The sequence below is a fragment of the Lissotriton vulgaris genome, chromosome 11 (genome assembly GCF_964263255.1).
Source record: "Lissotriton vulgaris chromosome 11, aLisVul1.2, whole genome shotgun sequence".
Taxonomy (NCBI): Eukaryota; Metazoa; Chordata; class Amphibia; order Caudata; family Salamandridae; genus Lissotriton; species Lissotriton vulgaris.
The window spans coordinates 33,640,399-33,663,417 of record NC_141699.1 but is presented as its reverse complement, the minus strand read 5'-3'; the positions used below and the strand labels follow the sequence as shown (position 1 = coordinate 33,663,417).

The 23,019-nt window shown below is 49.9% G+C and overlaps 1 protein-coding gene across 1 annotated transcript in view; it reads right to left on the bottom strand.

Moving 5' to 3' along the window:
- SLC15A4 (solute carrier family 15 member 4) overlaps nucleotides 1-23,019 on the bottom strand; it is a 317,983-nt gene that overhangs the window by 221,304 nt on the left and 73,660 nt on the right. Inside the window, exon 2 of the mRNA XM_086942677.1 lies at nucleotides 18,723-19,018. Coding sequence (XP_086798803.1) covers nucleotides 18,723-19,018 — 296 coding nt within the window. The remainder of the gene's footprint in view (nucleotides 1-18,722; nucleotides 19,019-23,019) is intronic.

Genomic DNA, 23,019 nt, shown 5'->3' with positions numbered 1-23,019 from the left:
GTGCTGTCGTACTTCTAGGACACATGTTACTTGGTTGCAGCCAATAAAACTCGGTCTCTGACTTCACCTAGAAGACTCTTGGTTTCTGTGGTCCGGAACAGGGAGAACTCAGAGGTCTTCGGTGTTATCCCCTGGCACCACCGGGTTCCTAAAAACCCGGCACCTCACAGCCTACCTGGCTCACAAAGCCACCGCAAGGAGCATCACAGCCTACCTGGCTCACAAAGCCACCGCAAGGAGCATCGCAGCCTACCTGGCTCACACATCCACCACAAGGAGCATCACAGCCTTCCTGGCTCACAAAGCCACCACAAGGAGCATCACAGCCTACCTGGCTCACACATCCATCTATGACACTAGCTCCATCCCCAGTGTGCCAACGGTGGTACCTTACCTCTCAAGGGTGCTACCTCTCAATCCCCAGTGTGCAAAGGGCTGTACCTTATTGTACCTTATCTCTCTGTAGCACTACCTCCATCCCCAGTTTGCCAAAGGCTGTACCTTATCTCCCTGGGGCGCTACCTCTATCTCCAGTGTGCCAAGAACTGTACCCTACCTCCATTGGGTGCTACCTCAATTCCCAGTGTGCCAAGGGCTGTACTATACCTCCATAGAGTGCTACGCAGTCCTCGGTGTGCCAAGGGCAGTACCTTACTGTACCTTACCTCCCTAGAGCGCTACCTCAAACCCAAGTGTGCCAAGGGCTGTACATTACCTCCCTAGGACGCTACCCACACCCAAAGAGTGTCAAGGGCTGTCCCTTATCTCTCTAGGGCACTACCTCAATCCTCAGTTTGTCATGGGCTTTACCTGACCTCTCTATGCCGCTACCTCAATCTTCAGTGTGCCAAGAGTTGAACCTTACTCTACCTGACGTCTCTAGGGCTGTACCTCAAACACCAGTGTGCCAAGGACGGTACCTTACGTCTCTAGGATGCTACATCAATCCTTAGTGTTCCAAGGGCTGTACTTTACCTCTCTAGGGTACTAGCATAATCCCCAGTGTGCCAAGGGCGGTACCTTACTGTACCTTACCTCTCTAGCACAATACCTGAATAGCCATGGTGCCAAGGGTGGTACCTTACTGTACTTACCTCCCTAGGGAGCTACCTCAATGCCCAGTGTGCCAAGGACTGTACCATACCCCATAGGGTGCTACACATTCCTCAGTGTGCCAAGGGCTATAATAACTTACTTTACCTTACCTCCCTAGGGCGCTACCCAAACCAAATGTGTGCCAAGGGCTGTAATTTATTGCTCTAGGGCAGTACCTCAATCCTCAGTGTGTCATGAGCTGTACGTTACCTCTCTAGGGCGCTACCTCAATCCCCAGTGTGTCAAGGGCAGTACATTTACTGCACCTTACCTCCCTAGCACAATACCTCAATAGCCAGTGTGCCAAGGGCAGTAGCTTACCTCCATAGGGTGCAAACTCAATCCCCGGTGTACCAAGGGCTGTACATTACCTCTCTAGGGCACTACCTCAACCCCCAGTGTGCCAAGGGCGGTACCTTACTGTACCTTACCGCCCCAGGGTGCTACCTCAACCCCCAGTGTGGCAAGGGCGGTGCCTTACTGTACCTTACCTCCCCAGGGTGCCACCTCAATCCCCAGTGTGGCAAGGGCGGTACCTTACTGTACCTTACCACCCCAGGGTGCTACCTCAACCCCCAGTGTGCCAAGGGCGGTGCCTTACTGTATCTTACCTCTCTGGAGCGCTGCCTCAATCTCCAGTGTGCCAAGAACTAAACCTTACTGTACTAACTAAAACATCCCAATGGGCAACTTAACTGATTTTGTTGTTTATCCACTGTTTCCTCGTGGTCACAGTGTGAGCAGCTGAGGGTGAGAGTAAAGAGAGAGGTTCTCAGAGTCTTGTGACTCCTACATAATCAGGCAAGACAAGGGCAGAAGGGAAGAAAATTCCAAAGCATCACAACCAAGTAAGAATAGGTTCAGACTCCTGTCCGGATGCAACAAGTGTGGGAATTCGCATGCAAATACCTAATAAAGCAGCAGAGGCAGTGACAGTACCCCAATGCTCCAACCATTGTACCTTACTATAGTAGGGCCTTGCCAGAACGCCTTTAAGAGGGCTTCGGGGCACACATGGGATTTGAGGGTCAATCTTTGTACTCCTGATCTGTTCTCAGCGATGTAACCTCCTAAGTCTATGGAACAAATCAGGGGCAAGTCTTGGAGCTGGTTTTGAGCCGCGGGTCGCAACTCTCAGTTCTGTTAGCAGCTCTAACTTCTCACTACTTGGTACCAGAAGCCCCTCCTGGCATAGGGGGTTGTCATCGTACTCCCTAGGAAAGCGTTGGTCTCCACTGCACACGATCCAATACCACAGCACCCCCCCTATGGTGTACAAGGTCGCTGCTAAGGCCCACACAGCTGTTGGAACTTTGTCTACAGCAATTACTTCCATGACGGCCCCTCCCGACATATAGGGTTGCTGCAACAAGGTGGTACGGGCTTCACGCTCCCCGGACAGCACTCAGTTCATGACGGCCCTCTCCTGGGGTCGCGGACATTATCCTACCCAATGGCAAGGACCCATTCAAAACAGCGGTTTCCTCACACCGCGCACCAGGAGTCCTCTCGGCAGGTCTCCCCACAGGACCTCGCTCCCTTCAATACTCGCCTCTTCTTCACATTGGTCTTGGCAGCAGGCAGGCCCTAATGCTCCAGGCTCTAAAGCTGGTAGTCTTGGTTTCCATGGGTGATGTCCCTTCACCCAGAATGCCTTGGCCCCCAGCCCTGGTCACAGGCAGACATGTTACAGAGCTTTTCCTCACACTGTCCGTCTGGCTACTTGCAGATGACAATTTTTGGGGTCTCAATCTCCCCTTCTTATAGGCGATTTCCAGGCACCAAATGTGATTTAGGGTATGGGTTTTGAAGTTTTATGTTTGGGTTGTGCTTCTTTCGAAATAAACTTTTCCTCTCTCACTTCCTCTTGAAAGGCTTCCTGTCACAGCAAGAGAGATTCCGAAGTTGTAGGTTTCACAACACAGGCCGTGGAAGTGACTAAATGTCAGCCACAGTGAAATGTGCATCAAAAGGGTAATCCCGGACTCCCAGCCCTCCACTTCATGATTCACTCATAAGGCACATCTCCTTCCTGAGGTGAGTCCAGTCCATTCCTTGGGATCTCTCTCACTGAATCAAAGTGCACCCTTTGAAGTGTACAGGTGGAGTTTATCGCTCTTCCTTCTCCAGTGAATTCCACCCAGCTCGTAGGAATGCAGCAATACATAAATCTGTCTTGGGGATTCTACTACTCCACATTTTTTCACCCGGCAGGCCTGGGCTTCCCAAAATGGAACCTAGAGTCCTCCATGTAATGTACCTTTGCAGGGACACTGGGCCTCAGTGCATGGGCAATGAACGCACCCTTATTAGGTACTATTACCTCCATGCATTGTGCCCTCACGGACGCACATAGATTCAGCACACACATTTGCTCTGCTGTTAAGTACAGCAGTCTTTATGTATTGTGCCATGGTGTCCTACTTGCAAACACACACACTGCTAGCACACACATTCACCTTATGAGTGCTGCACATCCCTTTACCCTTCATGTATTGTACTTTTTGCAAGCACGCAAACACCCATCACATGCGTTCACTTTGCCTGCACTGCACAGTTCTACATCTCTTAGGATATGTATCCCTCGTAGGTGTACATACACCCAGCACCCGCACTCACCATGCATTCACTGCAGAGTAGTGCTACATCCCTGCAATGTACCCTTACCAAACACACATACATCCAGCAGTCACCACATCTGCGCTGTGCAGCACTTTTTACTGATGTAGGCCAAGGGTGAGTTAAGCACATAGCAGCGGAACTTTTACAAAAGTAAGTGAACTTGCAGGCCACACTCCAGTAACATAAGTTAAAAGGACCTGTTCACTGCACTGTATGATGCAACAACCATGCTCATGCTGTTTAACTCCTGGTGAAGGCAACAGCCCTCAACTTCAACATCCCCGTTATTGAACTTCAACGTCCCCCGTTATTGAACTTCAACGTCCCCCGTTATTCAACTTCAACGTCCCCCGTTATTCAACTTCAACGTCCCCCGTTATTCAACTTCAACTTCCCCACTTACTGAACTTCAACTTCTCCAGTCACCAAGTATGGCTAGACGCAAACACACACAAGGCATTTTAACCCCTTCGATGCTGATGACGAGCTCAGCTCGTCATCAGCCAAGGGTGGCGTGTGATGATGACAAGCTGAGCTCGTCATGTAACGCGGTACTTTGAATTGCGCAGCACAGCGCAAAAATCACCGCAGCAGCGATGCGGTTAAGAAACCTAGGAAGAGGTCACTCTTGCCATAATCTTAGATGCTTGTCCCACCCATAATGCTCACAGCTGCAGCACACTGAATAAACCTCTTGTTTTCCACAAATTCACAAAAAAAGCTGATAGCTACTCCCAACAACAAATCCCACACCATCAAACATCCCCAGGGAAGCAAACACCACATATCTGGGCAACCTGCCACTGTAGGATTATTTACAGTCACACAACACTTCTGACCCCACACTGCACTGCTTTTTTTTTTTTTTTTTTTAAATTTTTGAAAACCTTTATTGTGCATCGAATCAGAACAAGTACGGGCCTACAACCTACCGGCCGGCCACGGAAACAGTTAAGCACCAATGCAGCGTTACGGCGACATAGTATTATCCCACATTTTGAGCAAGCATTAAAAAGTTTACACTTCAATTATCATTTTACCATGTCCCAGAATCAGTGAAGGTTAATTTTAAAAGGTTTTGTTAAAGCAATTATTGAAACAAATCGTACTGTCCCAAGTCTTATAAAAGAGAAGCAAAAGAAGGATCCATGCGGGAGGAGCATGACCGTAGTTGCAAGCATGTACACAGGATATCAACGCCAACCAGCAAGTCCCCCCCGGGCAGTAAGGCAGCTATTCTCAGAGTCAGGTAGAAGACCCCCCTCACGCACCACCCGGTCCCCGCCGCCACCTAACCCCTAGTAAACTAGACATGGACCCGGACCAAAAGGAAAAATAAAAAATAGGAATAAAAGAAGGCACCATAGAAATAATGACTAAATTCTAACTACTAACCCCCCACCCTACACGCATGCGGAGGCTACGGCCTGCCCCCCCCCCAGCAGTGTGTCTGTCGCCCAATAAACCCGAAATGCAGCGAGAAGAAAAAGAAAGAGAAGGAAAAGAAAAAGGAATACCATGTGATATAGAGAGGGAGAGAAGGACACCCTAATCTTCGACTCTCAAAGACAAAAAAAAAAAAAAAAAAGGAAACAGGAGGAGGATCAATTCCAGGCAACCCGGTTCCCACCAGTCACTAATACACCTTCCACCCCTGGTTCAGGACAAGCAGCAAACATTAAGGCAAATACAGGAGTGAAGCATTAATCAACAGCGGTCAAATAATCTGGACGCAAGAAACAATCCCAAACCCCGGTCCATCAGCCCAGCAACCAACAACAGGAGAAGCAGCCTAGCCCTGACCCGAACGTGGACACACCCCCAGATGCGCTTCCCAAGAGAGGCCCGCCCACCGCAGAACAAAGGAGCAAAATGGCGAGAGGAAAGACGACAACAATATGGGAGCACAAAATGGCCACGATGAATCACCAGGGAGTCCGTCAAGTGTAGCAGAATGGTCCATAATAACACCAGGAGCACACGATGTTGTAGACAGTGTAGGCAAGAGGCACAGTGCAGGAGGAGAAGGCAGCCGCAGCACCACAGACAGTTCTCGAGGCACACACGATAAAGAGTCCGGCCACAATGTTGCACTCTTCACTGGGAGGGGAAACAAAGTATCCCGGGTGGAGTCGTCAAGCTGGTGATCTTGGGCGGCAGCAAAATCGACAGCGAGCTCAGATGTATAGCAGGCAGGAGAAAGCGCTGTTGCCCCATCCATTGAAGGTGGTGGCAGGCGGCAGCTTTGCAAAACCGGATCGTTAGTGTCCCACCTCTGCGTAGACGCCATGTCGTCCAGCTTGTCCCCCAATTCCCGGTAGCAATGGCGCACATCTGCACGGAGGGTGCACAGGGCTGCCAGGACAGTGCCAAGGGTAATCTCAGGCTGTAGTCCCTGGACCTCATGTCCCCGGGGAATCTCTCGAGTTTCGGGCTCTCCTGTAGACAGGGCAACACTGGTCGCTGGCGTGGACGGGCGCATCACCTCACAAAACATGGCGGTGTACAGAGCCATTATGACCAATCTCCACGACGTTCACCGGGTTAAGGAGAGAACCAGCGCACCCCCTTTTAGCTGCTGGCGGAGCATCCTGCGCCGTGCCCAAGAGACATTCCGTGCAGTTCAAGCGCCCCTCAGCAATCCCGGGCAGCGAGGCGTGGGGTCAATAAGCTACATGCGACGCAAAATGGCCGGACAGTCCTCTCCCCGTACCTTCCGCCTCGAACAAAGGCTCTGTTCCGATGGGGATCTGCCACTCCGTGCGCGCTGCCCTCTCTCCGTCCGCCTCGCGTCTTTATAGGTGGCTGGGCTCTGGCAGCGCCTCGCAAGGGTCTCGTCGGTGTCTCAGCAGCCAGCGCCAACGGAGCTCTCCGGCCGGCAGCAGGTCTCAGGGGCACGGCAGGAGGAGCCCACGTAAGCGGGGTCCAGGGCCGTGAGCTAGGAGGCGAATATCTTCGGCTGCCGGGCAGGCCGAGGGTCCGGGAAAGCGCCGCCGGGATCAGCGCCGCTTCGCACACAATCTACCGTCGATTGCGCCAGGATTAAAATCAGGATGTCAGCGCGGCAAAAAAGGACTGGCGGAGCCGGGAGCCTACAGGTCCGCTCCGGTCGCCATCTTGGCTCCTCCCCCACACTGCACTGCTTTAAAGACACTTTAGGCACCTGAGGAGGTATGAAAGTCCTTTAAGTGTGTCCGAAGTGCAGCTTACACCAGCAGCAGAGTTGGGGTTGCTGCTTTCCATTCATTGGGGTTTCATGGTGTACAGTGTGTACATATTTAGGTACATCGCAGTGTGAGATGAGGCAGCAACAGAGTCTTAAGAAACGAAAGCGCTAGAGGAGAACACTCATTGAGGCAGATGCCCCCAGCGCATATCCTGTAGTCAGAGCGCCTAGAAGCACTGCCTTCCAGTTACAACAAGTGTCTGAAGAGCCTAGGAGTCAGGAGTTTTCTCAAGAGGTAGACTGGGATGTCCAGGCGGCTGGAGGTCACCTAGCCTTTGGCCTTACAAACCCTGGACCTGTCTCTTGCTTCACCTGTGGGGCTGGGGTCAAAGGGTCCGGTGGCTACCAATGAACATAGATCTCTAGCCGAAGTACAGTGGTGGTGAGGGGGGGGGGGTGGGGGGGGGGGGGGGGGGGATAGAGATTTATTTTTCCCAGAAGGCTTTGTTGATGGTACCAAGAGCCCTGGATCTGATTCTGGTGTAAGCTGTGACCCAGTGTAGAGCTGTCGGGGTGATATGTTCCAACCTAGTGGAGAAGCGTGGCTCAATGGTTAGAGCGGCAGACCCTGATGCAGAGCTCTGGTCCGGGACCAGGATTCAATTCCCGCCCCGGCGGCTCTTGGACTCAATCTCCCCGGGCCTGATAATTCTCGCCTCAGTGCCTAGTCTAATCATGGGTCCCACTCTGTGACTCTGGGCAACAATGGCCCCCCCCACAGACGCCGGGGATTCCTGACTTCATCTTGGGAGTGCCCAGGAGTGGACATCTCACAGGAAAAGCCAGGAAGGGTTCCACAGCGGTATGAATATAGCGCTACGAGACCTCTGGGTAGAAGGCGCTATATAAATACAAACACATTCACACATTCACATTCAACCTACAGAGGTCAAGACCCGCTCCGCTGCCCGGTTCTTGCAGCCCCTCTGACCTGGTGTCAGTCTTTAGGGGAGACCTATGTAGCTGACGTTACAACAAGGGGGGCTCTCTGCTATGGTGCACCCATCATTACAGAGCAGACGCAGGGTAAGACTACGTTTAAAGTGATGGCTGCAGTTTTTAGGGGTTACCCCAGAGAGTAGGCTTTTGGGTGTTAGGTGTAGACAGGCTAGCAGAGGCGGCTGGAGGGATCTTTACACAGCAGCATGCGTCACATCCTGTAGTCTAATGAAAAAAGGTATATTGAAAAGTGAGACCATAAAACGTGGAGTTTCTCCTGGTATGTAGGACCCGGACTCAGATAGGCCACAGAGGAGTCATTTGGGCAGGCTGGCTGTAATGTAATGTGGCGATCACGGAGGTTACTGACGCTTTCAAATTACTGTTTCATATATTTTTATTAAATAATAAAACATTTTTTAATAATGTTGAATGTAAGCACGATTATCTGGATTTTCTCTGGGAATAAAAGGCCACCTTGAATGAGCTGTAAGGTACCCCAGCTCCCTGGTTTCTGTGGTCTGCCTGCCCAGCTCTGACCCGCGGTCAGCCTGTAATCCTTGTTCACACCGCCTGATGTTTGCTTCTGGCGATCCGAGACTCTGCAGCTTGTATTTATTCACTAGTCTCAAGGAGACACTGTGTCTACACAGAGATGTGTTAACACTCAGCATGTCTGAGGGAGGAGGCGCCCCCTCGCTAACAGAAATATGTGTGTCTGTGCACGTCTCTCTGTACCAGATCCGCATGCATGCTGGTGACACCTTGTGTGCATGCACATCTCTCTGTACCAGATTAGCGTGCATGCTTGTGACAGCTTGTGTCTGTGCACGTCTCTCAGTACCAGATCCGCGTGCATGCTGGTGAGACCTTGTGTGCATGCACGTCTCTCTGTGCCAGATCCGCGTGCATGCTGGTGAGACCTTGTGTGCATGCACGTCTCTCTGTGCCGGATCCGCGTGCATGCTGGTGACACCTTGTGTGCATGCACGTCTCTCTGTGCCAGATCCGAGTGCATGCTGGTGACACCTTGTGTGCATGCACATCTCTCTGTACCAGATTAGCGTGCATGCTTGTGACAGCTTGTGTCTGTGCACGTCTCTCAGTACCAGATCCGCGTGCATGCTGGTGAGACCTTGTGTGCATGCACGTCTCTCTGTGCCAGATCCGCGTGCATGCTGGTGAGACCTTGTGTGCATGCACGTCTCTCTGTGCCGGATCCGCGTGCATGCTGGTGACACCTTGTGTGCATGCACGTCTCTCTGTGCCAGATCCGAGTGCATGCTTGTGATACCTTGTGTGCATGCACGTCTCTCAGTACCAGATCCGAGTGCATGCTTGTGACACCTTGTGTGCATGCACGTCTCTGTGACAGATCTGAGTGCATGCTTGTGACAGCTTGCGTCTGTGCACGTCTCTCTGTGCCGGATCCGCGTGTATGCTGGTGACACCTTGTGTGCATGCACGTCTCTCTGTGCCGGATCCGCGTGCATGCTTGTGACACCTTGTGTGCATGCACGTCTCTCTGTGCCAGATCCGAGTGCATGCTTGTGATACCTTGTGTGCATGCACGTCTCTCTGTGCCGGATCCGCGTGCATGCTGGTGACACCCTGTGTGCATGCACGTCTCTCTGTGCCGGATCCGCGTGCATGCTGGTGACACCCTGTGTGCATGCACGTCTCTCTGTGCCAGATCCGAGTGCATGCTTGTGATACCTTGTGTGCATGCACGTCTCTCTGTGACAGATCCGAGTGCATGCTTGTGACACCTTGTGTGCATGCACGTCTCTCTGTGCCAGATCCGAGTGCATGCTGGTGACACCTTGTGTGCATGCACGTCTCTCTGTGCCAGATCCGAGTGCATGCTGGTGACACCTTGTGTGCATGCACGTCTCTCTGTGCCGGATCCGCGTGCATGCTGGTGACACCCTGTGTGCATGCACGTCTCTCTGTGCCAGATCCGAGTGCATGCTGGTGACACCTTGTGTGCATGCACGTCTCTCTGTGCCGGATCCGCGTGCATGCTGGTGACACCCTGTGTGCATGCACGTCTCTCTGTGCCAGATCCGAGTGCATGCTTGTGATACCTTGTGTGCATGCACGTCTCTCTGTGCCGGATCCGCGTGCATGCTGGTGACACCTTGTGTGCATGCACGTCTCTCTGTGCCGGATCCGCGTGCATGCTGGTGACACCTTGTGTGCATGCACGTCTCTCAGTACCAGATCCGCGTGCATGCTGGTGACACCTTGTGTGCATGCACGTCTCTCTGTGCCAGATCCGAGTGCATGCTTGTGATACCTTGTGTGCATGCACGTCTCTCTGTGCCAGATCCGAGTGCATGCTTGTGATACCTTGTGTGCATGCACGTCTCTCTGTGCCAGATCCGAGTGCATGCTGGTGACACCTTGTGTGCATGCACGTCTCTCTGTGCCAGATCCGAGTGCATGCTGGTGACACCTTGTGTGCATGCACGTCTCTCTGTGCCAGATCCGAGTGCATGCTGGTGACACCTTGTGTGCATGCACGTCTCTCTGTGCCGGATCCGCGTGCATGCTGGTGACACCCTGTGTGCATGCACGTCTCTCTGTGCCAGATCCGAGTGCATGCTTGTGACAGCTTGCGTCTGTGCACGTCTCGCAGTACCAGATCTGCGTGCATGCTGGTGACACCTTGTGTGCATGCACGTCTCTGTGACAGATCTGAGTGCATGCTTGTGACAGCTTGTGTCAGTGCACGTCTCTCTGTACCAGATCCGCGTGCATGAGTGTGACACCTTGTGTCCGTGTACGTCTCTCTGTGATAGATAAGAGTGCATGCTTGTGACAGCTTGTGTCTGTGCAAGGCTCTCTGTGCCAGATCCGCGTGCAAGCTTGTGATATCTGGAGTGGTGTGGCTCACTGGTTAGAGGCGGCAGACCCGGGAGCAGAAGTCGGCCGGGACCAGGGTTCAATTCCCGACGCGGCAGGGTCGTGGACTTTGGTCAGCGGACTCGATCATTCTCGCTTCGGTGCCTACTCTAATCAGGGGTCCCACTCGGCAACTCTGGGCATCAGCTTGCCTAATCTCCACAACGGCCCCTCCAACGCCGGGGATGCTTGGCTCCACCTTGGGGACTCCCAGCAGGGACCATCCCACAGGGAAAACCAGGACGGTTTCCCCAGCGTTACACAGCGCCAGGAAACCTCCGGGTAACAGTGCGCTTTACAAGCTCAAACATAATAATAATAATACCTTGTGTCTGTGCACGTCTTTCTGTACCAGACGCGGGTGCATGCGTGTGACACCTTGTGTCTGTGCACGTCTCTCTGTACCAGATCTGCGTGCATGCGTGTGACACCTTGTGTCTGTGCATGTCTCTCAGTACCAGATCTTCGTGTATGTGTTTGACACCTTGTGTCTGTGCACGTCTCTCTGTACCAGATCTGCATGCATGCATGTGACACATTGTGTCTGTGTACGTCTCTCTGTACCAGATCTGCGTGCATGCGTGTGACACCTTTTGTCTGTGCACGTCTCTCTGTACCAGATCCGCGTGCATGCTTGTGACACCTTGTGTGTGTGTGTGTGTGCACGTCTCTTTGTACCGGATCCGCGTGCATGATTGTGACAGTCTGTCTGTGCACGTCTCTCTGTACGAGATCCGCGTACATGCTTGTGACACCTTGTGTCTGTGCACGTCTCTCTGGGACAGATCCGAGTGCATGCTTGTGACAGCTTGTGTCTGTGCACGTCTCTCTGTGCCAGATCCGTGTGCATGCTTGTGATACCTTGTGTCTGTGCACGTCTCTCTGTACCAGATCCAGGTGCATGCGTGTGACACCTTGTGTCTGTGCACGTCTCCCTGTACCAGATCTGCGTGCATGCTGATGACACCTTGTGTCTGTGCACGTCTCTCTGTACCAGCTCTGCGTGCATACATGTGACACCTTGTGTCTGTGCACGTCTCTCTGTACCAGATCTGCATGCGTGCATGTGACACATTGTGTCTGTACGAGTCTCTCTGTACCAGATCTGCGTGCATGCGTGTGACACCTTGTGTCTGTGTACGTCTCTCTGTACCAGCTCTGCGTGCATGCATGTGACACCTTGTGTCTGTGCACGTCTCTCTGTACCAGATCCTCGTGCATGCTTGTGACACCTTGTGTGTGTGTGTGTGTGCACGTCTCTCTGTACCGGATCCGCGTGCATGATTGTGACAGTGTGTGTCTGTGCACGTCTCTCTGTGCCAGATCCGCATGCATGCTTGTGACACCTTGTGTGGATGCACGCCTCTCTGTGCCAGATCCGAGTGCATGCTTGTGACAGTCTGTGTCTGTGCACGTCTCTCTGTACCAGATCCGCGTACATGCTTGTGACACATTGTGTCTGTGCACGTCTCTCTATACCAGATCCGCATGCATGATTGTGACAGTGTGTGTCTGTGCACGTTTCTCTGTACTGGATCCGCGTGCATGATTGTGACAGTGTGTGTCTGTGTACGTCTCTCTGTGCCAGATCCGCGTGCATGCTTGTGACACCTTGTGTCTGTGTACGTCTCTCTGTACCAGATCTGCGTGCATGCGTGTGACACCTTGTGTCTGTGCACGTCTCTCTGTACCAGATCCGCGTGCATGCTTGTGACAACTTGTGTGTGTGTGTGTGTGTGTGTGCACGTCTCTCTGTGCCAGATCCGCATGCATGCTTGTGACACCTTGTGTGGATGCACGCCTCTCTGTGCCAGATCCGAGTGCATGCTTGTGACAGCTAGTGTCTGTGCACGTCTCTCAGTACTGGATCCGCGTGCATGATTGTGACACATTGTGTCTGTGCACGTCTCTCAGTACTGGATCCGCGTGCATGATTGTGACACATTGTGTCTGTGCACGTCTCTCTGTACCAGATCCGCGTACATGCTTGTGACACATTGTGTCTGTGCATGTCTCTCTGTGACAGATCCGAGTGCATGCTTGTGACAGCTTGTGTCTGTGCACGTCTCTCTCTGCCAGATCCGCGTGCATGCTTGTGATACCTTGTGTCTGTGCACGTCTCTCTGTGCCAGATCCGGGTGCATGCGTGTGACACCTTGTGTCTGTGCACGTCTCTCTGTACCAGATCCGCGTGCATGCTTGTGATACCTTGTGTCTGTGCACGTCTCTTTGTACCAGATCCGGGTGCATGCGTGTGACACCTTGTGTCTGTGCACATTTCTCTGTCCCAGATCCACGTGCATGCTTGCTACAGAGTGTGTCTGTGCTCGTCTCGCAGTACCAGATCCCCGTGCATACCTATGACAGATTGTGTGCATGCACGTCTCTCTGTACCAGATCTGCGTGCATGCTGGTGACACCTTGTGTCTGTGCACGTGTCTCTGTACCCGATCTGCGTGCATGCTGATGACACCTTGTGTCTGTGCACGTCTCTCTGTACCAGATCTGCATGCATGTGACACATTGTGTCTGTGCGAGTCTCTCTGTACCAGATCTGCGTGCATGCGCGTGACACCTTGTGTCTGTGTACGTCTCTCTGTACCAGCTCTGCGTGCATGCATGTGACACCTTGTGTCTGTGCACGTCTCTCTGTACCAGATCCTCGTGCATGCTTGTGACACCTTGTGTGTGTGTGTGCACGTCTCTCTGTACCGGATCCGCGTGCATGCTTGTGACACCTTGTGTGGATGCACGCCTCTCTGTGCCAGATCCGCATGCATGCTTGCGACACCTTGTGTGGATGCACGCCTCTCTGTGCCAGATCAGAGTGCATGCTTGTGACAGCTTGTGTCTGTGCACGTCTCTCTGTACTGGATCCGCGTGCATGATTGTGACAGTCTGTGTCTGTGCATGTCTCTCTGTACCAGATCCGCGTACATGCTTGTGACACATTGTGTCTGTGCACGTCTCTCTATACCAGACCCGCATGCATGATTGTGACAGTGTGTGTCTGTGTACGTCTCTATGTGCCAGATCTGCGTGCATGCCTGGGACACCTTGTGTCTGTGCACGTCTCTCTGTCCCAGATCCGCGTGCATGCGTGTGACACCTTGTGCCTGTGCACATCTCTCTGTACCAGATCTGCGTGCATGCGTGTGACACCTTGCGTCTGTGCATGTCTCTCTGTACCAGATCTGTGTGCATTGTTGTGACACCTTGTGTCTGTGCACATCTCTCTGTCCCAGATCTGCGTGCATGCTTGTGACACCTTGTGTCTGTGCACGTCTCTCTGTACCCAGATCTGCGTGCATGCGTGTGACACCTTGTGTCTGTGCACGTCTCTCTGTACCAGATCTGTGTGCATGGTTGTGACACCTTGTGTCTGTGCACATCTCTCTGTCCCAGATCTGCGTGCATGCGTGTGACACCTTGTGTCTGTGCACGTCTCTCAGTACCAGATCTGCGTGCATGCGTGTGACACCTTGTGTCTGTGCACGTCTCTCTGTACCAGATCTGTGTGCATGGTTGTGACACCTTGTGTCTGTGCACATCTCTCTGTACCAGATCTGCGTGCATGCTTGTGACACCTTGTGTCTGTGCACATCTCTCTGTGCCGGATCAGCGTGCATGATTGTGACAGTTTGTGTCTGTGCACGTCTCTCTGTACCAGATCCGCGTGCATGCTTGTGACAGATTGTGTCTGTGCACGTCTCTCTGTGCCAGATCCGCATGCATGCTTGTGATACCTTGTGTCTGTGCATGTCTCTCTGTACTGGATCCGTGTGCATGATTGTGTCTGTACACCTCTCTCTGTCCCAGATCCACGTGCATGCTTGTGACAGCTTGTGTCTGAGCACATCTCTCTGTCCCAGATCCGCGTGCATGCTTGCTACAGAGTGTGTCTGTGCTCGTCTCGCAGTACCAGATCCCCGTGCATACCTAAGACAGATTGTGTGCATGCACGTCTCTCTGTACCAGATCTGCGTGCATGCTGCTGACACCTTGTGTCTGCGCATTTACAAGCTACCGAATTAGGGGACAACTTATGAGAAGTACCAAAGGAGTTAGAGCGCAGAAAAAACTCTTGGCTAAGAATCCAGAATAGATGGACAATGTTGAAATAGTTCAAGGGATGGAATTTATAACCACTTGGATACACACAATTCGCGGAATCAAAGCAAAGATTTGAAGGAAGCAATGGAGGGAACGAGTGAGTGAGTGAGAGTACGCACTGTGTCAGGTGACAAAGTGGAAGGCAGTGTGAAGAATGTGAGTGGTGAGGGTAAGAGATCTCCCTAGAGCAAGAAAGGCAAGGGGGACGATTGAAAAGTTTTAAATGAGGTAGCAGAAGTCATCTTCCCAACAATCTTGTGTGTTCTGACAAGAATGCCACCTGTTAGGAATGTGGAAAAATGGGCCATTTATGCCTGGATATGTAGGGGTGACAGGATTCAAATTGCTGAGTGTGGTTCAGATGCTATAAAAAAGAGATTTTATGTTTAAGAGATGATGGAGGTGTTGACTAAGCGGTGCTGAGCATTCCGGAGTGTGAGCGGACATTAGAGGCAAGAAAATGATGGAGTTGGGAGATTCAGGTGTGCCTTACACCATGGTAGGTGACCAGAAATGGAAGAAGCACTTTAATACGGATGGTACGGGGTTGCTGCCTGATAACATTATCCCAGTGGGGTACGGTGGGTCAAAACTGAATGTGCTTGGCTACACAATCATGAACATTCAGGTCTATGTTGGTAGGCGCCACCACGGTAACACCACGGTGCCCCAGAGACAGTTCATTTGGCATCCAATGTCAGTAAAGGTGATGATATTTGTTTGGAATCTCCCGCCGCTTTTGAACGACAGCTGGGAATGCTGTAGTAAACTGAGCATAAGATTGTGCTAAAAAATACTGTGCCATGTGTCCTCAAGGTTAGGAAGGTTCCTAACACGATGCTCAGGCGGATCAAGGATGAGCTACAAAGGTTGTTGAAGCTAGGTGTCATAAAGGAGACCGAGTCCTCTGAATGGCTTTCCCCAGTCGTGCTGGTACTCAAGAGTGAGGGATATAAGAATGCATATAGATGTCCTGAAGATGGGTTGGTAGCTTATGTTCTTGATCCGAACTTGCCATTACATTCATTGAGGTTCACTTGTGCCTCGTAGGCATCTTCCTTGGTGCTAACTTAACGGGTACTTAAAAGGAGAGGTAAGGAGGCACTTTGATCTGGGCATCTTCACCGCTAAACAGTAGGATTCAGATGCACCTCAACATGAGTTTTCGAGCACAATGAAAGCCTATTTTTCATAAATGAGGGCAAGTGCCAGAGATATGTGTGTTATGTTATGCATATTTGTACAGCGCGTTGCTCACCTGTCAGGGTTTCCAGGTGCTTTGCAAGATGTTTAAGGAACTGTCTCCTTGGAGAGGCTGTTCAAAGAGCCAGCTCTTCAGCTTCCTGCGGAATTCCAGAAGTGATGATGAGGCTTGGATGTGGTGTGGGAAGTCTCTCCAAGTCAAGAGGGGGGGGTGCGGGGGGGGGGGGGGGGAGGGTTGTCATAAGTGTAGCGGCTGTTGAGGTACACTAGGTCGGTGCTGTGCAGTGCTTTGCATGCGAGTGTGAGAAGTTTGAACAGGATGGGTTTGTGTACACATTTAAGGTTATATACAACTCAAGCCCCACCCACCTAGGCAGTTGCAATTCCCTCAGCCAACCACCCAGGCATATCCGCTCCGCAGGACTTCAACTCGCACACATCCTATGCATACACAGAGCCAGCTTAGTAGGGCAGCTTTCTCGAACATTGCTCCCAAAGCGCGGAACAACCCCCCACACCACGCCAGAGCCTCCTCTTCCTCTCTTCTAGAATCCCGCAAGAAGTTGAAGACCTGAGTTTTCAATTAAGCAACCTACCACTGGCAGGGTTCGGCACACACACCTGCTCAGCGCCAGGATATGCTCATGGGTGATAGCACGCTTTACAAATATACATAACATATCAATCCGAGTCCTCTGATGTTCAGTGAGGCTTCATTTGCCGAAGCTGTTCAGACATTCAGAGCACTGCTAAGGTTCTTCTTTGATGTGAATTCTCTTATGTTAAGTGAGAACAGACTTCAGACTCAAGATTCTCAAGCATTCAGAGCTCTGACATTATTCTCTCCAGTGTGTGTAGGTTCGTGTTGAGTGAAATGGGGTTTTCAGACTAAAGCGTGTCTGGGATTCAGGGCAGTGATAGAGTTTTCTCCAGTGTAGGTTCTCTCCTGTTGATTGAGCCTGGCATTTATAATATTCAAAGCCCTGATAAGGTGTTTTCCTCAGTGAGGCCTCTCTCTTGGTGAGGCTGATCTTCTGACTGAAGCTTTCGTGACAGCCCGAACACTGAAAAGGCTTTTTCCAGTGTGAGATACACATACTTCAACTCATGCATATTAGTGGTTGTACTATTGCAATTTGGCCAATTTGTCTAAAAGCAGACTATTGTTGCAGCTTCCCACTGTGAGGGCGCAAGAATATAAAAACCAGACAGGCAGTTATCTACAACAATGAAAACAAGTCACTACTAGCAAACAGCTCCCTTAGGCTTGCAACAACCACTGTAATCTGGTTCACAACATTGCACTCTTTTCTTCCCACTAACAACCAAGCCTTTCCAGACTGGGGCACTGGCATCTTTATGGTGGGCTAAGCTACTCCCTTTTATATTGTTCTCCTACAACTTTCCATTTACAATACAAGCCAAACAAGCATTTCTTCACCTACAACACCATGAAAGCTCAACTCAAAACTTACGCCAACCATTTTACTGCCTACATAATGGTTCCCCACCTATCTTCAATCACAAATACCTTCACCACTGGAATCTCGTACTAATGGCTCCACGCTCCTCACAGGCTCGAAATACCCGGAAAAATAAATATGAAGTATTGACTACTGAAGAAACCCTCTACTTCTTCAGGTGAACCTGAAAATGTATCGTTTCCATCTCTCCTTCTACACTGACACTTACCTTCTTTCCTACTGTATGCATCACCCCTCTTCATCGATTTTCCTCATTTCCTGACTCCCGGGCCCATCCTTGACTCACAACTCATCCACCCATCACAAACTCTACGAATACCTGAAGAAGTCCTGTCTGACTGAACATGATAAAAAGACCCGAAACATCATCCCAATAACTGCTTCATAGCACTTCTGAACGGAAAATACTGTGACTATCACCCTATGCCTGCTATTGGTAGGTGGCTCATATGAAGCCATTGCCTGACAACGTAACAAAGAATAGAACCCTTCACGCTCTACTCCAGTAAATCTCCCAAAAACAACTGAGGCAGTGTGTTCGAGGCCATCCTCCGCTCTCGGCGCATGCAATACACGGATGGAGATTCAACATTCTGACCAGATCTACAGTGGATCTTAAACTGCTTTGTTTCCCAAGAATGAGGATTTGGAATTTATTGTTTTTACCAACATAACAACATGAGTAGACATTGCTGGCCACTGTAGGGATGGAAGGCTGTGATGAACAGAGAAGCACAGATGACTAGAACATTCTATACGGCGGTAGAGAGTCAGAGCGGGTTCAAACAACAGGGATAAGATACACACGTCCATTAAACAACCCTAGTGATTACGACAGAAGGAGACCACTCTTTACCTGCTTACAATGCTAGGCAGAAATGAAATTAGTCTGTACTTCTGTCAACAGAAAATATCTGGAAAGCTTCCTCCTCTCACCTCTCCTTCAACTTCGCTAGGACCCAGCCCAGCTTTCTTGGACTAGAAATCACATATTTTTGCCTCTCCACAGAATACTGAGAAAAGAAAAGGAGAAACACGTGCCTCTCGACAGAATACTGAGAAACGAAAAGGAGAAACACGCCTACAGAGACCATTAATCAATGTACATGCAAGAGACATGAGAGTGTACATACCTGCTGGCTTCGTGGCGAAGAGAACTTTTCCGGGAGCAACAGGAGTATCCCAGAATCCTAAACATAACCGTGAAGACGCTACCATCGGGGCGCTTTGTGATGAAGAACATCTTCCCACATAAGAAGACCAGGAAAGAAACTCCAACGCACACAGTGGGGATGATGTAGCCAATCAGGAAGCTGACATTCTGTTGAACGTATCCGATCCCACCCAGAGAAAGGATGGCGCCAACATTGATGCTCCAATAGAACCAATTAAAAAATGTGCGCGTGGCTTCCGAACCCCGATCTTTTACCTAGAGACAGAGGTACAAGAAGGCATTTGTGGCTTAGGAAATGTCTAGGCATAAATCAGTACTCTATACGGGCGCCAAGAAGACGCAGCATCAGAGCACACAAAAATTTAAACATTTGATGCCTTCATTAACTGTAGTCATAAAAGTAACTTCTTTGAGGCCATCACAATTCCAATAGAAATGCATAGATATTTTAATATAAAACAACATGAAAGTCTCTTACAAAGAGTGTCAAAAACAGAAATGGAAAATACCATTAAGTCACAGTGCTGAAGACTTCACAGTATTTTTTTTAAAAAAAGAGTAACAATCTTAAGAGAAACACTGGGTACACATATATATTTAACATGCAACTGCAATAACTCATTTCTCTGGTGAACCCCTGCTCTCAGTAGAAGTTGAGCCACAGCAAATCGAGTGAGAGTATTAATGGTACAACATCAGGGAAGGCAAGATTAACAGAGCTCTCCCCCTCTCAGAACCAATCAGAGAAATAACCAAAGGTTTAGGCAGCAAACTTTAAGGCAGACAAAACAGAAAAAACATGCAGTGACGTTTCATGGATGCAGTTCCCAGCTGTTGGACAGAGGGGTCCCAACTTGAGCAGAACACTGAGTCTACCATCTCAGTAAGTCTCAAACGGCCACCAGACCTCAGCAGAAAATGAGAAGTCAACCTCATGAGACTGTGACCATCATGTGCCCAAGATGCTAATATAACACAACCATATAATTGGCAGTCAATCTCCCAGGATACTCCCAATGAAATCTAATTAAAATTCTCCAAAAGAGATCTTGACATGCAAAAGCATGGAGGGGAAAAGGCAGACTATCACCTCCTGAACAGTTATTGGAAATCAAATCGACCAAGCCAGGATGGATGTACGAAGGAGCACTCTCCCTCCTGCAGGTGTATAACACAGCAAACGAACGGATGTCTGAGCTAAGATCCTTGCTGGATTTGTGGAGGTTAATAATACCACACAGTACCAATATGATAAATTTTTGCTGCGAATAGATGATGAGCCCTGATGAAGTCAGTGATATTAATGCATCGATCTGACGAAACAAGTGTTGGCTTCGGCTTTAAGGGACTACTGATGAAACGAGGACCATAAGAATAAAGCGGTCTGGAACACAAGAAGAATTGAATGGACTCAATATTGTTGTACTTGACAATTATTATAGTGGTTGTGCTCGGGACTATTATTGAATTACATGCAGTATCTGTCACCGGTAATTCCAACTCCCTTGAATGATCAGACGTTTCCATGATTTCTGCTCCTAAACCAGAGACTCAAGGAACTCCAGAAGGGGAGGAGTGTTACCGGATCACTGCACGTCCTGACACTTCCAATCCACGGGGAGGGCAGCAGGACGATCGAAGCAGATATTACAAGGCGCTGGCGGGTGTCTGTCCTCCAGCAGATGGTAAATTAACTTCCCACTGATGCTGCAAACGTACAAATCAGCGAGGCTGGGAGAGCACGGGGCTGCAGCCCTGCAGGACGGGTAAATTACCAGCACAGATGAGTCTGAATTGGCCTGACCTGCCGGGCGTCCGCTGATTGCCGCATAATGTCCCATTAGGAAGGAGCTCAGACTTCACTTCACATTATGTCCAGGAGACACCCTGGACCACCGCCTGACTCCAGAGGCTGCCGGCAGAGGGGTCCCTGCAGACCGGACATGTCATTACCTACTCAACGAGAAACACAAGGGGAGCTTGGCCCTAGAGGACAAGTGGGGAGGCTGGGCCTAAGTATATGAACAATCAAAGAAGAGTGCCTCACCACTTACATTTGTAACCACATTTATGGAAAGTTGAACACGCTGTTTGTCGTTATCAACTGGGTATTTTTATTTATACCGAATAATTTTTGATTAAACTCTGTTTGTCAAAAACAACATATTATAGACAGACAAAAACATATGTACAATGTGAATTTGAACCAAGGTTAGACTTTTCTACACAACTAAGTGTCACAAACTAAATGTAGTCATTAATCACGAAAAATGAAAAACAATGTGAAACAGACAGTGACATTAGATATGCATGGCAATGAATGATAAACACACTTTCAAATGAATAGAGCATTGATTGAAGCAAAGAAAAGTAGAAAAAGGGGGGAAAATTAGGAAAGGAGCGCGAAAATAAATTCGGGATTCTTTATCAGCCAGCGAATGCTGGTATACAAGTTATCCTTTTCTAATTGGCCGACGCGTTTCGAATCCAGGGGCTTGTTTTCCGGATTCTCATCAGGGCACAATTACTCTGTCTGTAAAATTTGAAAGGAAGAAAGCTTTTTTAAGTATTATGGGTGGAAAAGGCAGGACTCCCTATGTTATGACACTCAGCCGAGGGACCTACCAGTTCTTTGAAGAAACAAATTCAGAGGACAATTGTCAGTGCAGGCGGGATGAGCTCCATGAGGAGTCCAGTTGGCGGGGCTTCCTAAAACAAGGTGAGTTGACATTAGCACAGCTAAAATGTGTTGCTGCCAGAATGTGCAAATTGAATGGGGACAAACGTACCGTCGGCTGTTTCTTAACTTGACGGTGACGGCTGCCTTTAACGTAGAAGGTAAATTCTTCTGCGGGCTCTCGCTGAGAATGAGGCCAATGGCGCTGTGTGCAGAAACATAAGCATTGGTTTTGGGAGCTGGGGTCTGAGTTGTCGCTAATTACTATACTGGCTGGCAAGAGACGTACCTTTTGAGTTTTGTCAGAGTCGGTGCGAAGGGGTCTTGGTATCCGATCAAACTTTTTATAGGGGTCCGGCGTGTACAATTTTCACCGTGCTCTGTATCCGCTGATGGAAAACGGAAGAGATTTTGGTTAGTTTTTAGCGTTGACCGCGAGGAAAACAAAGACCAGCGGTGGGGTGCCACGGGAGCATCGCTTACCTCCGTGCTGCTCGGTCAAGGCCTCCAGCGTTCTGCGTGATTCCAAAGATGGACGCTATCGTTGTTGCCATGGAGAAAAGCACTTGGATGTGTGCTAAGCCTTATGAGATTTGTAGTTTGAGCTATTCTGTGCTAATGTCAGGAATTATCACATGGGCTGTGTCTTGTGTATTGATTGGAACTGAAGAGAAACTGAGACGCGACCTGTACGGTCATCAGGCACCAGGACACTATTGGGTCAAAGTCTCGCGACTTCGGACAAACTGTTAAGGCCCTTCTGTACACTGTTAAATTTCAGAATTAAGTATGCTTCCTTTTTGAGGAGCATTCTGTCCAAGTCTGCGTTGTTCTGTGATGGACGTAGTGTATGCAATACCGTCCATCTAAGGTCATTGACATCATGGTTGGCATTCAAGAAATGTTCAACCATGGGGGCAGTCATGATTTTGTTTTTAATTCGGGACCGGTGTTGGCAAATGCGTGTGTTAACTTGTTGTCTAGTTTTGCCAATATAGATTTGGTCACAGGGGCACTGAACCAGGTAAACAACATTCTTGGTTTTGCAGTTGGAAAATTCTGAGTGTTTCCATCTGGTGGCCCCATGCTGGAACTCGTCGCCACTGGGTCAGTAGATCGCTTTTCTTTTTTGGTAACTATACATCTGCCGATGTCGAAATAGCAAACATCAACGGGGTTCTCAAATCATCCCTTTTCAAAAAAGATACGGACAGAAATACCATTCTGCACCACAAGAGTGCCCACCCTAGGAATCTGAAATCCAACCTTCCATATGGGCAACTGTTGCGCATTAGGAGAAACTGCTCCGACTTGGAAGACTTCACGTCCCACGCGGAGACGTTTTGTCAAGAAATGCAAGAAAGGGGGTACCCAAAGAAACTGCTGAAGCACTCTTTCAAAAGAGCGGGCTTCACCCCCCGCGAAACTCTCTAACAAGTACGGCCCAAACCGACACTTGAAAGACTGGCCTGTGTCACCACCTTTGGACCAATTGCAAAAACAACAAGTGATGGACCGAATGTGGATCAATGTCACACATTCCCCCAGTCAAAAGATCTGGTCCCGAATCCATCGTTTT